This window comes from Bombus vosnesenskii, unplaced genomic scaffold, assembly GCF_011952255.1.
Source record: "Bombus vosnesenskii isolate JDL3184/JDL3185 unplaced genomic scaffold, Bvos_JDL3184-5_v1.1 scf7180000013316, whole genome shotgun sequence".
Classification (NCBI taxonomy): Eukaryota; Metazoa; Arthropoda; class Insecta; order Hymenoptera; family Apidae; genus Bombus; species Bombus vosnesenskii.
The window spans coordinates 2081832-2103669 of NW_022882962.1; the positions used below are offsets into that span (position 1 = coordinate 2081832).

The following is a 21838-nucleotide window of genomic DNA, read 5'->3' on the forward strand; positions in this document are numbered from 1 at the left end:
CAACAATACAATCTCAAACTCTTTTATATATTTCGTATTACAAATTATTTAATATGATTATTGGATTACTCTAGGATACTTAATAATAATATTAAGTAAAATAAGCGAATGGTGATAGTGACTATGACTTTTGAAGATTATATTGCCCTCTATGTATACGCTTACAATCATCATATCTTACCGACTGATTTTTAAATTGTTATTATCTTTGCTATATCTTATATAATTTAAAAAAGAAACTATTACGAAAGATCAAGTGAATTATCCTTGCTTTTTAAAATACTGTAATTTATTAAGATATTTTCGATAATGAAATTATATATTTGTTATCACTGTTAATAATTGTTAATACTATTATAAGCTTAAATATTATGCATTAGTTTTTCAACTACAATTTGTAATATATTTAATTGTTTAATATAATTATATATTTACTGAAATAGAATAGAATAGATAATGCATTTTGCAGGGGAATAAGTCATAGATACGCATGTTTATATAATGAAATAATAATTAGTTGTAATTACGTTAATAAGGAGTAATCTGCTCGGTTATTCATTTTTGTCCCACCCTTTTAGTTTCTTTACACTTCCGGTTCCGATCTTCCGGTTTCTCTCTGACAAGCTACTTTTCTTATATTGCTTATATGTCGAATTTGGCAGTTCAAACTATTTTGCGCGCAGAAAACAAAATCAGTGTGTTACGATACAAACGAAAAGCATAAAAAATTGTATGAGACTTAGATATAACGGAAAAGGGAATTCTGTTAGTGTAATACGAAAGCGAGATTTCTCGCTTTTATTATCTAGTATTCACGTCATGGTTGCTATGAAAATGTCACTTCACTGGTGATTCATTTGTTCATTAGCTGGCATTTCTTCTGTTTTTTAATAGAACATAATGTAAGTACATACAGACTGTTTCATTGTTATCAAATTTGAATTACGAATAAGTAACGTTGTGTATTGTATTAGTGTTTATTTGTGTGCTGTATTTGTGTACATAGTGATGTAGTTAAAGAAGGTTAAGTAGGTTAGAAAGGAGAATAAATATTCCTGTTATCAAAATGTTACATTTATAAAAACTGTTACGTGTAATGAAAAGTAAAAGAGTCTTGAAATATCTAAAATTTTATAGGTTTATTCCTATATTTATATACAACTTTCGTTGTTAAACATTTACCACGATGAAATAATAGGAAATCTTTATTTATAACTCCATCGAAAATATTTTTCGTTCGCGTAATCGATAATTAATGACAGTAAAACAGCTTTTTGTACGTATTTTTCGTAATTTATACTACATAAAATAGTAATTTTCGTAATTTTATGAGAAATATAATTATCTTATAATTGTACAATGCAACCTCTTGTTACTCCAATATCTTATCATTCCAATAACATTATTTATACTAAAAACATTTTATATTTAGGATGATGGAAGAACCATTGAGTCAAGGTGCTTCACCATCTGGTGATAGTAATTTTTCTGGAAGCGGAGAATTAAGTTCCACTACTATAATGAGTATAGATGAAAGAATGTTGGATGTTAGCTCACGGCATTCTTTAAATGTTCTTAGAACACCTCCAACCAAGAAGGCAAAACGAGTGAGATTTTTTAGAAATGGAGATAAATTTTATACTGGTATTGTGATGGCTGTGACTCCAGAAAGATATCGCAGTTTTGATAGTTTAGCATCGGATTTAACAAGAGCTTTAATATCAAGCGTGACTCTACCTAATGGTGTTAGAGCAATTTATACTATGGATGGGAAAAAGGTTCAAAGTATTAATGATTTAGAAGATGGTAAATGTTATGTGGTTTCTGGCCAAGGAGAAATTTTTAAGAAAGTGGAATATTCATCTACCAAAGTAAGAAGAGGTAGTTCTTTATCTGGATTACCTCAATCCCCAGCAGGTACTGGTAGACAAATAAGTGCAATACCACTGTGCGTAAAAGCAAAAATAGTCACTTTAATAAGACATGGTACAAAACCTCGTAAAGTTGTACGTCTTTTACTAAATAAAAGAAATGCTCCAAGCTTAGAACATGCAATGGAAGCAATCACAGAAGCTGTTAAGTTAGATTCTGGAGCAGTAAGAAAAGTCTATACACTCTCAGGGCAACAAGTTACCTCATTGGAACAATTTTTTGAAAATGATGATATCTTTATAGCTTATGGGCCTGAGAAGTCAAATCAGGAAGATTTTGAATTAGATTTTGAAGAATCTAAGAGTGTGCAAAGCTTCCGAAGATGTCCATGGACATCAAAGAGACAAATTGGTCCAATGCCAAGAATGCCACGTAAATCTGGAAAAAAAGTGCTTACTACACCTCAAGTGAGGACACCGAGTCCTTCTTCGTTAATATTACCACAACCACTACGTTTACACTATGCAGTAGGACATGTAATTGGAGAAGGTAACTTTGCAATTGTTAGGCATTGCTCTCATAAGTGAGTATTATAAGAAATTGTAGAATATTAATAGCTAAAAATAATAAAAAATCTATCTAAAAATATTTTATAGATCTACAGGTGCAGAATACGCAATGAAAATTGTAGATAAGTATAAATGTCAAGGTAAAGAAACAATGTGGGCAAGCGAAGTATCAATTTTACGACAAGTTTGTCATCCAAATATTATTAATTTAATCGCGGAACAAGAAACTACTGATCAACTGTTTTTAGTCATGGAGCTTGTAAAAGTACATTTGTTTACAAATATTTCTATTTTAAATATCAAAAATTGAAATTTATATCAAGAGAATACTCCGAATTTGCGTTATTTTAGGGTGGTGATTTGTTTGATGCTATTGCTGCAGCAACAAAATTTTCCGAAAGTGAGGCTAGTGTAATGATTGGACATTTAACATCTGCATTAGCTTACTTGCATTCACACCAAATAGTACACCGTGATGTTAAACCTGAAAACCTTTTAGTTGAAATGGATGGAAATCATGTTAGATGTTTAAAGTTATGCGATTTTGGACTTGCTCAAGTTGTAAGGGAACCTTTGTACACAGTTTGTGGTACACCTACGTATGTAGCACCAGAGATACTTGCAGAAACAGGATATGGTTTGAAAGTAAATTTATTTTCTAATTAGATATATACAATTTATTAATATAATTTTAGAAATATGAAAGACAAAATAAATTTATACCATTTTAGATTGATGTATGGGCAGCTGGAGTAATACTGTATATCTTACTTTGTGGCTTTCCACCATTTGCTTCTCCTGAAAATAAGCAAGAAGAATTATTTGAGCGTATTTTAAGCGGCCAGTATGACTTTAGATCTCCATTTTGGGATGAGATTTCAGATTCTGCTAAACAATTAATATCGAATATGCTCCAAACACAACCTGAACTGAGATTTAGTGCAGAAGATGTACTTGATCATCCATGGCTAGCGGTAATTGTCATTATATATTCTATAATAGAAAATTTATTTTATTATCTTGCATGGCTTACCATATTTTTTTTTTTAATTGATATAAGATCGTACTAGTAGTAGCCACATGGAGAATTCTTCTTTTGATTATATACATATACAATTTTTTAATTATTTATAATTTCTTATCAATTTGCTTATTAATTATAAATTCACTGCCATGCAAAATATGCTCACTTACTATATGGCTTCATTCTTAGTTACTTGAACACAATGCTAGGAAGGCTTCTGTAGTGGTTTGCTGTATCTGTAGCAGTGCTTTTGTTTTTCTTTTGTCCCGCCTCTGTATATCAGCAGAGCTTTTAGGCGAACAGACCACAGCATCAACACCTACCAACGCGCCGGAGCAACACTGGTATCAGCGTGAGCCGATAAAGTTGGCAATTTTTGAATTTGACTTCTTCAAAAATCCAGTTCAGGGTGATAATTCGCAAGATGAAGTTGGTGATGCTCCTGATAGCAGGACAAATGTTAAAAACAACCGGAGTGAAGTTTTATCATCAATCGAATCAAACAGCATTGATTTATTTTACAACAAAGTTCAGAAAAATTAAGTTATGCTGAAGTTGATTTTTATAACAGAAACTCAAATGATAAGACTTGTGTCTTCAGTCAATCAATGAACGATCTTATGAACAATTTAAATAAAAACCAAGTTTACTCTACCATTTAAAAAATCATCGATAGTAAAACTTGTTTGAACAGTATTCAGATGGTTAATTCAGTGTTATTAGATAGCTATTAAAATACTCTTAGAATTCAAATTATGGTGAATTGTGAAGATAATTCACTTCAAGAACATATGTCTACTTCCAATAGAAAATAAACTAATTTCTTTACAAGAATTCATAATATTTCACGTATTATGTTGAATATATGAATCAGCAGCATACCTTTAAAAAACTTAGTTCAATTAATTTTGTGACAATAGGACAGAAATATAAGTAGAAACGTCTATGAAAATTTAACGACTTGTGAAAATATTGCTCCAACTCTTAAAAGCTAAGATGTAAAAAAACTATCATAGTTTTTTAATTAATTGGTAATTTAATTAGTAGTAATAGCGATAACACGGTTAAGCAACTTTGCAACTATTCAATGTTACATGAAAACAAAGATCAAGTTCTGAACTCCAAGATCAAGTGAAAATTCTGGAAATGCTAGTTTCTATTGTGATCAAGAACCGGAAAATGATAGTGTGTGTGATCTACATGAAACTAGGTGTGTAAATGAAGTTTTATAGTTGAATCATACAAAAAGTCTTTTTTATAAGCATGAAAAGTAAACAACAGAAGTATCACAAGCTCCAACAATTACACACAATTATCACAAGCTCTAAGTAATGTACAACAGCTCCCAAAAGAATTCGAACGCCTACATTTGCGACTTTTAACGAGCAAAATATATGTTAAAGTGAAACACTTGAGACAATACTGAATTTTTTTAGTCTGAAGATTATATCAGTAAAATTATGAAATATTTTAACGATATACACAGTGCATTTATTACAAACACGATTCATCTGTGGATCATAAAAGTATTCACACGTACAAACGCATGCATATATTACCATTGACTATGTATTATCTTATATTAACATTTAGTTCTTTCACCTCTGGCTGTAACAATATCTTTAACTTTGTTTTCTATACTATGAAGTAATTTTTTGCGATATTTACAATAGAATTCCATATTTTTATAAATCTTTCTTTGAATACTTCTTTCCTATTTATTATACATATAATTATGTAATGACCTACTGATTTCAGACCATAAATGTTATTTATAATCAATGTCTGGGTTTTATGAGTATTTAGGATGCAGGGTATATTATGTAGTACCTATTCTTTTAAGATTCAGTCCGTATGCCTCGGAAGTAAGAATGTATTAATAAGCCTAATTTTTCTGCACTCTGTTTTAGACTCTCTTAACATATATGTAAATATGTATTTCTTAAAAATTCCATCGATAAATAATAAATTTCCAGTACCATTGGCTGCCACACGACCTCGCACCATGACAGAATCATCTCCATGCTTTACTGTTCGACGTAAGTTTCGTATTTCTATTTCGATATTCGATTTTCTTTACGTATAATTGCATTCATCTATTAAAAAATGTTAGATTTACTTTCGTTCGTTCTCACTGCTGTGATTCCAACTTCTTCGTACTCGTAGCTTCTGCAGTTCGATAAGTACACGTAAGAATAATACGGAATTAGCTAAACATAAACGATTTTTTACTTTGTCATAGAGATTCGTTGTAAACATAGCTTAATTCTAAGCGTTCGAATACTTTTGTGATCTATCAATAGGTATAACACTGAATGCTGAGAAGATGACTAGGCAAAGAAGTGCGGATCTGATTGGTCATTTCTGATAGACTCAATAACACCTACCGATCTGTGCTTGTAATTACCATACTGTAAATATTGTATATGTCATTAAATTGAATTCTAATTTTACCGATATAATTTTGAGATTTCCCTTTTGCTACAGATATATTGCATTGAATACGTGCTCCAGTTTAATGTATACACATGTTTCCTGGTTAAAACTTAAGCATTCGAATACTTTCGTGAGTCATTGTATTTCAAACCTTAGAAACAGTTTATCAAAGCGATATTCAAATATGAAATAGCCAAAAAGTAATGTAAATCCAAGAACTGCTGGAAGAAATAAAAAGTTTAATCGTTTTTCATCGTACCACACAGTAGAGAATTTGGAATTGGTTGTAAGCGAGAGAGTGACTCCTTATTATCAGAGTGTGTAGAAAATGTTTTTCTACATATGGATTGTGAGATGAAAAACGGAGAGAGAAAGGTATGGAAACTAAGAAAAATATATATGCAAGATTAATCAGAAATATAATGAAACATCGTTAGGTATAAATAGATAGAAAGACGACGTTACAACATAGAATTCAATTACAAGAAAAATATAAAATGTCGAAGGTCAGTTTTAGATAGTACAGCAGCTGCCAGTAGATGCAAGTTGAGCAAGCAGTGTGTTCACATCAGATTTAACATTGTAAATGCAATTTTAACGACCGATAGAAGAATATTATCGTAATTAGATATATTTATACGATAAAATACGAATTATATACGTGAAAATTATCGCGGAACTAATCCGTTGAAGAGTCCAAAGTTTTAAGTAATAATTACTTTAACGTAAGTGCACAAAGTCGATTTAACCAAGGAGGTGACGTCATTTGTTCGTAGCTCTCGAAGACATTGATCGCGAATCAATAATTCAGATTAGAACAGGTGAGCATCACACATAAACAAGACATGCCAAATGCATTTAAGTAGCTTATCTTATATTTGATATCTATTGTATGTAGTTCAAGTATTGAATTAAACTATATGTAGAAATTGCTTTATCCTTATCAAGTTGTAAGTAATTAGAGGAACATTAGTGAGGCGAAAATCGTATCGATAATAGAAAAATCCTTGTGACAAGTGACAGAGGGCGACAGTGCGAGAAATTACGAATATTTGTGTAGCTTGTTGCATATGCTTGCTCAAAGGTAATTCAACTATCGCTAGGATAAATATTTTTATAAAGCATCGCGCGTGGGGTATTATTAAGAGCAATAAAAGCGAAGCTGGTGATAATTAGATCAAGGAACCTTAGAAAACATAGTATTGGGTATGATAATCAGTAAAGAAGAATTTATTCGATACATAATGCTTTTCATATGAAATTATTTTTGTAGAAATTACGTATAGTAAATTTTACGTGCATTTTTCTCCCTTTGTCGCTTGATGATACTTTTGTAGTTACCCCGCTACAATTTCCATATTTTTTAATGGAATCATTACTGTGTACTATAACGATGTACATATATAATAAGTAAGAAGTTTATAAAATATTATTTATATATATAAGCATTACCATTATTGCTATTCATTTTCATAATTTGTATTGTACGTATGAAAAATTAATTTATCATAATACTTCATACTACAATCGATTTATATATCGTACTTTTTTATCGTTAGCACGATTAATTCGTACATGTATACGCGGTATTATACAGATCAATGCTGTCCATGGTTGAAGCTCCTCGCGTGGCTTTGTCCCATCTTCCGCGCTATCGCCATGAACTAACGAAAGAAATCAGAGAAAAGAAACCGAACAGACTTAGTACGATCCTTGTCATTTTTCATAAATCTCGTTCGTAAACTAAACCATGAAACTTTGATTTTTGCGGGAAGCATTTGTATCAGATGCGTGTGTTTAGTGCATCGGTTAGGCGTCCCTGTATCATAGTGACAAAGTCAAAGCAGGAGAGACTCTCCAAGTTTCGTAGCTTATCGTGGACAGCATTGGACGTAGATTATAGAAATTTAGAAGTGATTTATGCCAAATATCAGATGGATTATTTATATTATTACGTACATGTATAAGTATTTACATACAAGATAAATCCCGTATCGACATTTGTTGCTACATTCTCTACTTCTTTTTCATTTTTGTCGCTATATATACATACATATATATACATCTATTACATATACGCGTATATTTTCGACTTGTCTGTAAATTGTACTCTTCTTATTTCTGTCAGAAAAATGAATTAAAGCAACAAATATGATAAAAAGTGACCAAATAATAAGCTTGATTCATAATCACTTTGAAAACCATATTTCGTAAAATATGTTTATAAAATATATTTATCTTTATACAGCAAGGTATCGTACTTTGAGCGTGGATATCGTTGTTCGTCCAAGTACAAAGAGTTGTGAAATTATACGGTTAGTGAATTTGCAAAAATCTTGCGACGACGATCGCCAGCTATATCTGATGCTCGTAAGGGACGAGTCACTCTGAGCGGAAGTGCCGGTACGCGACGCTGACGATCAGTATAGCGAGTTCAGTAGTAGGCTCGCGCGCCTACCGTGAGGGTGGCTGCTCGGCACGCAGCCTGCAGCTCGCCTTTCTCGTGTTTCTCTCCTGTTCCATTACTATCGTTTTTTTCTTTTTTTTATCGATACAAGCCGTCCTTTATATTAACAACATGTTTTCCAATGGATAAACTTTCTGTTAAACCGTTAACTAAACATATCGTAACAAGTGCGTGTGTGCATCGAAGTGTGTTTAGAAAAATTAATACATATCAACGATAGCTGACGAAACAAAGTTCACTGTGTAGTGTAAATTAGCATCGACGCTGCTCTGATCAGGTGAGACATTAGTCAAATACAAATTTTAATAATGTTTTCACCGAAATTAGTAGACATTTACTTTCTTATCTCTGTTAGTTGCCTTCGAACAAAGTTCTTTTTTTTTATGTATATTACGACTATTGATGCACCTTAACGACTTTGAGATTATTTTATATATATATATGTATGAAGATTAAGTAATAATTGCTTATAAAAATATGTAATTAAGTTAAATATTTACGCTTATATTCGTATTATATCTCGTTTTGTATTTTTCTATTTTTCTATTTAATGTTTAAATTCAATTTCAATACTCGATATTAATCTATCAATAATTTAGTTTGATTTCCATAGATATACTAATTTTTAATTGGTATTCTCATCGCGCTTTCCTGAGTCAAAAGTCATTTATTTTACTCTCGAACTTAAGCTTGATTTAAATAGTTGGTACTGTAAAAATACTGTTACGCTCTGATTAGCATGCAATATCGATTAATGTTAACGGTCACAGTATGAAATCTACTATCAGAATAGAAGCGTACATTTTTCTGATGTTGCGAGATGCGTAGTTTTGAATTATTTTTACTTCAATATCGCGTATTGTATATTAATTCAGGGTATTTAATTTATCTTTATCATTGTATTTTACTTTCTATGTTACGCTTTATTATCCTCGAAAGAATATATCTCGAACGAAAGCAAATAATTTTGCAAATAAATGTACTTATATGTAACGACAATTGGTCGAGCGCAGAAAAGATATTTTATATGCTTGAATTTTACAAACCTGAAGAAGTATTTAGTATTTAGTCACGAAGTGCAACACGATCCTTATTCCGTGCTGGATTAACTGTTCCAAAGCTTGAAAGAAACGCTGGTAATTTGCCAACGTATTCTTTTTCTCTACTATTAAAAATGAATGTATGGTATTCGGTGATCACGATCGTTTCATCGTTTTATTCAACAGCTTTGTCGTTATTGAATCTGAAGGCGATCGATCTCGCCAAATTTGGCGAATTCTCAACACGGTGTACAGCCTTTTTTCATGTCAATGACGTTTTCGTGAGGTAATTGCATATACACGCACGCGCTTATATAAATACAACACTGGCAGAAGATATTTCGTGTTCACTCTCTTCTTCGCTCGTTAAATTCTCGTTTCGTAATCTCTTATTCAGCCAATTGTAATAATTATGCAAAATTAAAGGTGTACCGAGCTCTTTCTTTTTTAAGGTTTGTGACTCGCGTAAGATGTTTGCATAGAAATTTCTGTTCTATTTCATAGCGAAGCTTTCGACGTAAAATACGTTCTCACTTCTGGCTTATGTTTGGTTTAGGCGGAGCTAACGTTTGATCCGTAAGCAGTACGTAAACAAACTTCAAAATAATCATACAAGCTTATCGCTTATCAGGTACACAGAAGCGTAGATGCAGGTCACGTTTGTTTTTGCACGTTCACCGAACGTAAATACGTAGTCGACTTGGCCTTGCCTCTGCATTTCGTGTTTAAAAGAAACGTGCTACAACGTATCGAACTACACGCAATTTTTTTATCAATATTTAAAATAGCGGATTAATCGTTTGTCCGATCGAAACGTTCTCAATTACTGTTTTGTAAATTTTCATTCGTGTCGAAAGTCATTCGCCAAGCAGATTTCGTAATCCCGAATGACGCGGAACATAAAAAAATATTCATCTTTTATCGTACTGCTTGCGTACGAATTTAAAATACAATACGTGTTATTGTTATCATTTTTTCCTCGTAATACACGTTCATTTACACTAATTCGAAATTACTTTGACGAAAGACGATGAATAGACCGCAACTGATGTTCATTATCAGACGAATAGACGCGATTCTTGCAAACGTTTGTCCTACTTTCTTAAATTACATATCTGCGAATCGGCCTTTCATCTACGCTGTATTATCCTGATCATATTAGAGTCATACCAGAGTTTTAATTATCCGCAATAGTATCTCAGAGACAAGTTACAAGTTCTGTGTACATAGTCGAAGAAATCAAAGCGGCAGGCCCGATCGTGTCCAGTTGGAGAAGAACACGGCGCGCTCTTCCGGCATGGTAATTTCGACGCGGACATTTAACGCATCAGTTAATTTGTTAGCCTGACTGTTAGTTAGGTTTGGTTAGCGTGCCTGCGCGTATTTAACGCGCACGCATTAAACATATTCAGAGTGATGAATGTTCTAGCATTCGTTTCCCGTATAATTGCAGAGTAACATCTCTGTGCCTTTGTTTTCTCCTTTTCCCCCGAGCGCTGTACTTCGTCTCGTGTGTTTTTTTCACTTTTCGTCTTATCTGCTCGGACAAGAATCTGTTAGGCTAAAACTATCTTCCTTTCGTTAGCTTTTATTCTTTCTTGGATAATGAAATGTCATTTTACTACTGCATTTTACCTTTGTTGCACCTTTCTAACAGATTTGTTGAATTTTACAATTTATATATTTCGCGACAAAGGAAGTAGATTGAATAATTTTACGAGTTCGTCGTATCGGAACGATACGTCGTATAATAATTTTACGATAGTTTTATTAGATTGTCTAAAGTTATTGCATCTAACTACAGTGCTGCAGCAGGCAAAACGTATCGTAAAAATGTCTCATTGTTTCGAAGAGAATTCACGTATGTAATCATAAAATACGCGATACGATAACGGTATTCGTGTTTTGCGGGATTCGCGTTGTGGATGGCCAAAGGTTGTGATGATTTATCTGGTTTGGGATCTTCGCGATCCCGAACCCTACGCTCGTAATCATTGTTTCGGGCCATATTCTCGGCTATCTTTTCAATATCCGAAAAAAATTGCGATACTCGGACACTTAAACGGCATAATGGAGAGTGCACGGAAACTGTCGTGCAGACGATCCACGGTGCCGATAGCGAAAGAACACGGCCAATAACATCGTTAGACCGGTCAAGCTGGTAAAATGTCGTTGAATTACATTCGACATTTTTCAGATTCCAGTGCTCAACTTTTAATCCCGACGATTTTTCTTCTGTACGAACGTGTGACGTTTCCTTAAAGACTTAAACTTTGTTTCTGGCTTCGAATACAGCTTCCTAATAATGTTCCTTAAATCGATCATCGATGTGTTTCCAAGACTACTGCTCGATCACGTTGATCGTCGAATTCATCACGATTGGCTGTAACAAATTTATCGTCGATAATCTGTCCTGCGAGTCCATGAGAAAAATGACTTAGATCGCTCACGTTATCCAACATTTCCGTGGCGCGCACCTTCATAAATCACCTTTCATCATTTCTTTCAACATGTTGCGTTCTATGTACACGCATTTAAGAGTCTGTATCAACGACAACGGCATACATAATGAGACGCATAAACAATGGGTAAATGCTTTTTCGTTCTCGCTCCCTCACTGTGGTCGGCGCTGCACAGTGGAGCTGTATGGCTTTTGCTTCGGACTCCATAACGCACTTTGGGGTTCATAAGCGATAGCAGACATCCTCGTACAAATGTACACGCTTCGGATGTCGTAACACACCATGCACTTCCGCGCCATTCACCTGGAGAAACGTTCTCGCGGTAAGAAGAGCGTGTTTTTAGCTTGGCTGGAGTAAATGGGATTCAGGAAAACGCGGTGCACGTAGGGAGAACGGTTTGGAGAAATGGAAGCGGTCTCGATGTGAGATTCTTAATCGTATCAAAGAGGTAACAATATCTTTCGTACGGTCGTTTTCCTTTAACGAAGTTTTCCGTAAGTATCGTAAGTAATTAAGTATCGCGCGTAATTGATATCGTAAACAATAACAGGAATATTTCCGTGACAATCTCAAAGGAAAGAGCATAGAGTTTCTTTGAACCAGCCGCAGCTTTTACATCAGAAAGTGAAGCTACATAAAACCACGGCGCTGAAAGCAGCGACATTGGGCTATAAAAAGAAGTGGTATTGGTGAACGAAATTGAAGGCGAAATAACCAAAAGGAATTTTTCGAGTACAAAAGGTCAAATTAGAGTTTGCTTGTTTTGACCTCCGCTATTAAATCCATATGATTCCTTCGTTGGTGGTCTTCGTATCACAGTTTTATTACTGCGGCAGTTGCCGAGAACAATCTTGGTGAGTTATCGCGATTATTTATACGCAGGTATTCGCTACAAATTCGATGTTCATATTCGATAAAATACTACTCGACAGCACGATAAATTAATCGCTCGATGCTTTTGTTGGAATACAACTCGTAATATATTGTAAGAAACAAAACGATGCTTATATAAATATTCAAACGATACTTATCGTAACTAACGTACGAAAGAAGCTATAATTCTTCAAAAGTGCAGTTAAGTTGCCCGTTAGTAGCGTAGTTAAGATCAAAGCTTCTCGCTGGATGCAACGCATCGACCATGTTTTGCATTTCCGAATATCTCCCCAATGGGGTGCAACAGAGTTTGTGGGATCACGCGGCCGGACATTGCGTGTCGCGGCATAATCGTAGAGACTGCTGGGACTAAATACAAAGCAGCGTCAGATTGAGATAGAGCGTAATTTACTCACTCCGACGACTCTTAATCGTTTGCGTTACTACTTGTCGCGTACTTAAGATCGACGGTGTCATCCGAAATGCTACTTTACCGTGTCATATTCTTTTTCTTTTTTCTCTATTTTATCCTTCACGTAAGAAACATATTCCAGCTTAATATGAACATTTTTATTAAAAGAGGAGAAGAAACGTTAATTTTCCAAGACGTTGGTAATTTTCTTTATACGCTTTATACGACCGGTTCCATTCATCGTGATTAATGCAATAAATTTTCGATGGTAGCAAAATATTGGAATCTGTCGTTTCGGATCTCGATGACACGTAACGGATGAGATTACTCGGAATTTATTAGCAACCACCCTGCTGCTTCCAAATTGTGCTGGGTGTCAAATCGAATTTCCTCGGTTACATCCGGCTAGTGAATCACCATTTCCCAACATGAACACCGTAGTCTGTTTCCTTCTTTCCCCCTTGTTTTTATATCTTCGCGTCCAGATTTTTCTTTTCTATCCGCTAATCTCTAGGTTTAAATAAACTCCTTGGAATAGTGAACTGCCCGTGTAAGATTTGTCGAAGAAAAGGTCGAAGAAAGAAGAGGAGGCGAAGGAGTTTGGAATAGGGCGTGTTGTAGGTCCTGTAGATAAATGGCCCGCTCTGCTGAACTTCTCTGATAGAGATATTAATCTTTCTCAAGGAATCTTCTCCTCCGTTATATCGTCGCTCTCCGTCCTTCAGCGTTGACCAATATCCTTGTCCTCCTCTGCCATCTTCGGTAATATCGTTATCCGTCTTTCCAAATCTTTCGTCTCTCTTTCGGACGTTCCGCATGCTCGTAAGCCATCTCTATTTTTCGTAAGTACAACGGTATGAAAAGTAGAATACCATATGTCCATGTCAGAGGGGAGGAACTCGAGACACGACAGGCGGATCGGGCAACCTTGTTCCTAAAAGTCAATCCTCAAAGACTTCCATCGTGCAAATAACTTTTGTTTACCGTGTTCTCGTACGTATTACGGTCCGATTTTTCATACGTGTTAGATTTAAAGCGTACACGTGTTTTCTTAAAAAAAACGATAATTCAGCATTGGTAAAGTAGCGTTAACAAAAGATTTGTAGGCCTTTCGGTGGGAAGAAGATATCGCAATCTTGTGCCGTTAAGGAAACTTGAAAGTCGCTTATGTAATACTTTTCATTCATTGCTGTTCGTATATACAAGATGGTCGCATAAAACGATTGTATCTCTCCTTTTATGGTTCGTACAAAAGCTACAAAGGCGCGTGCAAGTGTTTCTTTACCATTAACGCGTGATACCATCGTAGAACAAATTTTTGCATACGGATATCGGAAAAACGTTGGAACAACGAACCGTATATAATATATTTTAATTGTCTGGCAAAGTAAAGCCCCAGCATTAATAAACGTGAGTGAGCAGCGGTTTTCTCCAATGTCCAGGATATGTATCCGGTGTGTGATTATAGCGGTGGGCATTGGTGTTGCGTTGTTCGTGACGCAGCGGTGTCGTTATAGGCAGGTGTGAGGAGGTCCATGGTTTCCACACATGGAAATAAATGCACTGCGTTAATACATACGTACGCACGAGTACACGGTAGTAGTGGGCAGAATGCGTGTGCGCACACGCGTGCGAAAACGCATAAATATACAAGAGAAACACGTTCACCTACACTATCGCGCGTCGGTGAACGACTAAGTGGGAACAATATAGTGTTCCATGGGGATGCATGGTGTGGCACGAGCGTGGAATCGAGGTGGACAGATCGATAGCAAAAGGGGCCTTCCAGACCTTATGGTGCCTCCTCCACCTCCTATTCCTCCTTCTCTTCCTGTTCGTTCTCTACCTTGTTCCGTTCTATGAAATTAACGTCCGTTTGTATCCTAGTTTTTCCAAGTTTCCAGAGCATTCTGCTCGATCGTGTTCGATCAGTGTGCAATCGAATGCCACTGTTAAATTACGTTCGCGTATAAAATTCACATACGATCTCGCGAATGGTACTATTTCTAGTCTGTTTGGCGAAATTTGAAGAAAATTAAACTCTTTTTACCGTAATTGTAAATATTGTATTACTAGAATTTCCAACGTTTACGCATATTATATCTTTTAACGCCCAAATTTCATTCCTTGAGAACGTTTTGAAATTATTAAAGAGCAATTTTGCCAATTGTCGAAATCCTCAGATGTTTCCAAACGAAGTTAACTCTATCGATGCTTGATAGGAATGATAATTGCACGAGCTTATAGTTTTAAGAAAATAACGGTGTGACCGTTGGGTCTACAGGAGGTTACATGAGAAACGATCTGGTATCCAATGGCGTGCCAAGGGAACGGGGTTCGGATATAGTGATTAAAGCGATACTTCCGCTGGTCGTTATCGAGCCGCGAAGATAGCATCGCGGTTCTCGATCACTGTCAGGACGCGAACCCCCCCGACACCATACCAGAAAATCCCCATACCGATGTACTACTGTTATGGGAATCTCCTTAAATCCCAAACTTGGCTTCTTTGCCTCGCCGTTTGTTTGTCGGTGAACTTTCTAATTAATGGGAACACGCGTTATCTATTCGCGGTGTGTTTTACACGTTCTTAATCGATTTTTTATCGAGGGAAAGGAACAGGTAATTAGAACGTTGATTTCGATATATTTTATCTTCTAGGAAAATTTACCATTGTAAAAGACGTTCATTAAATGATTGGATTGTTGACCTTATCGTAACAATGTAAATATGCGTACGCCAGCGATTTAAAGCAGAGGCGAATGTACATGTTGCAATAAACTCGTACGGTTTCATGGCGTACGAGCAATTAAACTTGCCGAGGCCTTGATCACCTCTGTTAATGAGAATTGCACTCGAGACTGGAATATTTTACTTTCTACTGTTTTATTCCACCGGTCAATTGAGCGTAACGATGTTTCGGTATATCGCTACCATAATAATTAAGTATTTCTTTTGCAGAGACTAATTGGTTTCACGTTATTTTAATCGATCCGTATAATTGCACAGACCGTAATTAAGCAAGAGAGGTATTCATTCGCAATATCATATAAAAATCATACTTTATCTTATAAAACGATCATATTTCTATTTATTTATAATCGTATTTACTTACTGTACTTACTGTAACTTCTCTATGTTGTTTATTGTTTGTCTAATACGTGTGTACTACGATCCACAAAACCATAAAATAGACGCCGTAACTAATCTTTCGACACGCTATTAGTCTATTTACGACGCTATAATATGTATCTGAAGTTGTACAACGCATCCAGGGGTGGTAAGACTGTGGAAACAACGAAGAGGAGGGGTGCAAACATACGAAGCACGTTCTCGTGCGCAAGAAGCGGAAGCTGATAGAGAGAGAGATAGAATGTATTAAAATATGAGAGTACTTGGTCAGCGGCCGCGTGTACGCGCGTTCAACAGTTCGAACATCGGAGTTTATGGTGTGCAGTATCATGGGAGGCAGGGTAGGCGGGTGTCGAGCCTCATTAGACAGCACGAGACCCCGTGCATCGTGAGGGGTTGCCGCATGGGACTCGATGGAAGTGCGTACGACGAACCGGAAACTAACGACGTTACCCCCTCTATCCTATCGACCTTTCTTTTGCGCTTACGTTTTCGATTCTTGTGTTCGATCGACAGATGTACATCATGGAAGAGAATCGTTTGTTTTAAGGGTTTACCCGTGAATCGACGCGCGGTCAAACACGATAAAAAGCGAATAATATAGCAGTCTTCGTCTGGTCTTCGTCTCTTTTTATTGGGAAATTTCAAGCGCCAACCAGACGAATGTTGTTATTTCTGTCTGTAATTTAAATACATCGACGTTTGTAATTAAATAAAATCAAGATACGATTATACGAAAAATCATTTAAGAAGCTTCTTGTATTATCGATTAACGCATTCCTCTATTAATATTTTTGTTACTTCGACATTGGAAATATAATTTGGTATTCAGGCTTAGCGTATATAATGTCGCATATAGCGACGGACAACATCCATAGAGAGCTTATGCGCGCCATGCGCTCGGAATATAATGTAAGAGATTTGGACGTAATATCGGAGGTTGTAAATAGGCGCGATAGCAAATTGGCGAGTTCATTTGTCGTGTATTAACGGTGTTTATACTCGCAGCCTGCGGGACAACGCGATCGTCGTTAATCACGACAAATTCGCCGTGATTAATTATGCTTTCGCTCGATTAGCTTCCGTATCGCGAGAGCCCCCTCTTTCGGTTGTTGAATATTCGTCCTCTCCGATTTTTCTTCGTCTCTCTTTCTCTCTACGCGGTACTCCTCTCCCTATCCTTCTTCCTTAACCCCTGTTTTCCCTCTCTCTCTTTTGTCAACGAATAATCGGCGAACGCCGCGTTTTGTCGTCCAACGATCAGACCCTCGACGCTCGCGTTTCACCTCTGTTTTATTCCGAGTTGAAAGAGCGCGCGATGTTATCCTTGAACAAGACTTCAAGTATCGTAAAAGGCGCGGCTCTCTTTGATGATCCACGAACGATCGCGGCAAACCCAATTGCTTTCGTTATCGATCAGACTTTTGCAGGTTTAAGACCGTCGTTTGTTGGAGGCTCCTCTCTTTATAATTTACAATTTACGAGGTCTTCGGCAAGCTTAATCTCTTCGTCGTTATGCATCCTCATTGTTATGTCATGTTCTTTATCGCGTAACCAAATATTTATTTTTTTACGTTTGATGTTGTTTTTCAATCAATTACATTCGCGAATATAGCACGGACGAAGAAATCGTGTTTTCGATGGAAACAACGAATACACGAAAGATAGTTGGCTACTCGAGCGATATATTCGATGGATTTTCGTTCTAGAAGAATATCAGGAAAACAAGGTGGTTCTCGAAAGAGACGAGAAACTTCGTCCCTTCGACCGGATGTGTCATTTGGTACCTGGGTCACGTAGCTCTTCGTATTGACAGGCCGACCAGCCAACCAGCCACCCTCTACCCTTCTCTCGTCTGCTCCGACTCTTGTTTCAGGCCTAGCTTTATCCAGATTCCGCGGAACAATTGCGTCCTCTTTTTGCTTTCGCAGGATAACGCAGAGGATTATTGCTCGTTCTACTTACTCTTATCACTAGTCGAGATTTTTATATTGTTTGAAATCTATGTTAAGAAAGAATCAAATGTGTGTGTGTGTGTGTGTGAGTAAATTTGTAGACCACTTTATATTAATTTAGTATACAAGACATATAAATATTTTGCTTAAATTTCCCCTGCTTCTACTTGTTCTACTAAATTTAACTTTCGTTACGCGTATCAAAGCAGAGTAAGTAACGCTTAGTTCTGTTTGCTTACAGAGTATTTAGTGTAGCAGATATGGTACAGCGATGAGCCTGCAGGCACAGGCTCAAGCACAACGCTCTGCGAGGTACTCCCCAGGAGACCATCAAGGTGTTAGAAATTACGTTTATATCGACTTTTCTCCTAGCCATGTTCGCGGTAAGTCAGAATGTCGAATATCACGACAAAGATTCAATCGTGTCAGTGCGACGTAAAATCCGGAGGATGAACAAGCTTGTCAGTCGATCTGACACTTCGAAAAGTAGAAATATCAGTTTAATCATCGAGATTAAAGAACATGTTTACGATTATTCCAGCCAAATTGGAAACAATAGCTCCGACGCAAATTACATTCGTTTTCCTCGACGAGTTTTAACGTAATTAACACGAACACTCTGTTCGGTGGTTGGTATCGTCACTACGTTGACTACAATTCAGTCCTCTCCTCGTTCATCATTGGGGTTAATCCTGTACGTGTTCGAGTGTACGCGACCTTGTATTACTTCCTGCGTACTCTGAATTCTGGTTTGACGGAGCATCGGAGGGGAAAAGAGTTTGTAATTTCGTGGCTATAATTATTGGTGTGAACATGGAATTCCACGCTATTGTACGCTGCTGAGGAATTCGCAGAAAAATTTAGCGGACGCTCCAAAAATGTGGATCGTTTTGATCGATTTCAAACGACTTTCGAATACACCTCGAATAGTATTTGTCGTTTAAAATAGCGCGTAGAAATTAATTATCGAATCCGTGATTCTTTTTTTTTCTCCTTTTTTTTTTGTAGCTGTCCATTACCGGATTCCATTAGAAATTATCCGTTTGTTTTGGAGACGAAATATTTAGTCTCCGTTTGCTGCGCACACGGAAGGTGGAATTTAACGGAATTAAGTTTCTTCTTTCCTACAGCTGTAACGCAATTAACAGAGGGATATTCTTATGCGATAATGTCTGGCCGTTAACACGTTCCCATCCCTTTCTTTAACGTTAATCTCCAGTCTAAAACGGTTACCGTGCGCCCTTTATTTTAATTCTCCAGACTTACGGAAAAACTCTGTCTTTCTGCTGCTACTCACAGCAAACCAACATTTATATAATTGAAATTCTTCATCGTGATAACGCATCCATTGTTATTAAAATTAGGATTAGTGATAGAATTGCGAGCGAATATTATATCGTACAATATACTGCACATATTTGTCTATTAAATAAACTTGTAAACCGACTAATCGGATGAATAATAATCACCAATACATACACAACCCTTTAAATTGATAACAAACAGAGATGCATGGTAAGATATAAATTGCGCGCAAAAGTTGCCGATTATTATATGTTAAACCTTCATAGATTTACAATTAAGCCCGCATAGTGCCATTTTCTTTTATTTTACACGCTATATGACTGTTTATACGTGCAATATGTTACGAAGACTTTTATCGCTTTCCAACGGTGTACACGGCAAAGAGAGAGAGAGAGAGAGAGAGAGAGAAAGAGAGAGTGAAAGAGAAGGAAGAAAAAAAGGAGAGAACGCGGGAATTCTTCGCAATGGCATGGAGGTACCAAGCATAATTTTCCACATGAATGCACTGCCGACTCGTCGCTTTTTCCTAATGACTGTCTTAATTAATATCCACCTAGGCGCGGTTGCGTCGAGCTGTCTGTACGCGATCGCGACCTTGTCGTCCCCTCTTCGTACCACGGATAATTTTCCGCGCGAATGACCGAACTTCACTCTCGTTCGTCGTCGGCGAGCCGTTGGCCGTCCGCTGCTCTTTTTTCCACCTTCTGCGTTCGACGTCAGTCGGTGTCGAGGGGCCTCTTTACACGACTCTCAAGCAGACCTCGTGCGGATGACAAAATGTTGTAAATTGCCGCGCTCGTGACGCTGTCCTATCGCGCCATTCAAAGCGAGATTATCGATCTTTCGATAAATATTCCATTAATATTAGAAGTTGGTCTCTGAATCCTTTGAACACTGGATCCGCATCTTTTAGATTCGAAATTTTCACGATGTTCGCTGGACGAATTGTATCTGTGCTTCTTTGAGTATCAATCGCGTTTCGCGAGAGCGTGGTGAGCTTCGTCGTGGTTCATTGAAACATTCGCGAAACGCAGGAATAAAATGCAACGTATTATCAAAAGCACGATGGAAACTCGAAGAACTGGAAATATGTGTGTCGTTCATTTGCATCGTTAACGTTACTTAACGTACCGGACGTATGCTTGTAAACGAAAGAATATTTAGAGCATCGAAAGAAACAGGTTGTTGAGAGTACAAAACGGTGTATGGGAAGTACGAGCAAGCAGGGAATGTTTGCTCTCAGCTGTGTGCCAACTCGTTCGCTGCTTGTACGCTCTCAATACGCGTAACTGATTTCTGCCATGGAAAAGAAGCTAAACACAGTTTACCTTAATTTATATCCGCAGAGTTATTCGTTAAAGATATCAAATAACGATTCGTAAGAATACCTTCGCGTTATTATAGTCTATGGGTTGGTAAAACAGTAAAGAAGAAACGTAAATTAATTTTTACGGATTTTGAAAAATCAACGAACCTTTGAACGTATCACTTCTCTGTTAAACCGACGATACGATTCGTACATTCGATCGACGCGAGAATAAATCAAAAGAACGCTTTCAGTCGGCCCTCAAAATTGACAATTTTTTAGATACAGCGGCTACAGAAAGTATTTGCACGTATTTTCCAATAAAGCGGTTTTTTCATCAGGATCCACGTTTCATTTTCGTAGTATGAAATTTTTGCAAATGTGTGAAAGTACTACTAAACGATACGCAATTTAATATACTCGGATCTGATTAATTAGTATGTAAATACTACGGTAAACACGATGATGAGCAAATACTTTTCTTAATCACCGTACGTCACTCTTCCGGTGATCTTAACGATAGGTCCATCTACCATATCAACCATAGGTCCATCGTACCGACGATAGATGCGCGGAAAAGTGAAACGAAATTATGGTCTCAGCGGATGTTCTTTTCCGGGAGACAAAAAGCGTGTGGCTAACTGGTTCTCAGCAAAGCTGCCGCTAAATGGTCGAGGTTTTCCAGCGGTGGTTTCGTTCCCTACTTCCTCTCGGACGAGTGGTAAGCTACACAGACGAAGACGAAGAGATTTTGGGTGTCGAGTGAGCCACGCCCCGGCCATGAGGACGAGATGATACCATTTGCAACCCTCTTTTGGTAGCTGGCTGAATCCTCGACCACCTCCGTCCCTCCGTTGCGTAGATAATAAAGGCCAACGCCTACCTCGCAACACGCCGAAGAGAGGGCATCTTCTGCTGCAAGATCCGGCAACACCGGAGGGTGAGAAAGGGCCAATTGGCTTACGCAGAATCTGCCATGCGTCAT

The 21838-nt window shown here is 36.9% G+C and overlaps 1 protein-coding gene across 8 annotated transcripts; it reads left to right on the top strand.

Moving 5' to 3' along the window:
• The first annotated feature begins 598 nt into the window (after positions 1-598).
• LOC117235348 (serine/threonine-protein kinase GD17699) lies at positions 599-19183 on the top strand. Of its 8 annotated transcripts, none has more exons than XR_004493659.1 (7): positions 599-902; positions 1433-2455; positions 2529-2706; positions 2793-3086; positions 3173-3415; positions 18484-18577; positions 18784-19183. XR_004493659.1 is itself a non-coding variant. In XM_033497275.1 (7 exons), coding segments are annotated over exons 1-6 (1773 nt in total). In that variant the 5' UTR covers positions 599-900; the 3' UTR covers positions 5475-5504; positions 5769-6747. The 8 variants fall into 8 exon arrangements, 7 of the variants coding, with proteins under 7 accessions (XP_033353166.1, XP_033353162.1, XP_033353165.1 ...); XM_033497275.1 differs by lacking the exons at positions 18484-18577; positions 18784-19183 and adding exons at positions 5442-5504; positions 5769-6747; XM_033497271.1 differs by lacking the exons at positions 18484-18577; positions 18784-19183 and adding an exon at positions 3769-6747.
• The last annotated feature ends 2655 nt before the right edge of the window (positions 19184-21838 follow it).

Bases quoted from the DNA above. Each gene is read 5' to 3' on its own strand.
- LOC117235348 (XM_033497271.1), top strand. The intron at 2,456-2,528 runs GTGAGTATTATA...AATATTTTATAG, and splicing joins GTTAGGCATTGCTCTCATAA to ATCTACAGGTGCAGAATACG. The intron at 3,087-3,172 runs GTAAATTTATTT...ATACCATTTTAG, and splicing joins AAACAGGATATGGTTTGAAA to ATTGATGTATGGGCAGCTGG.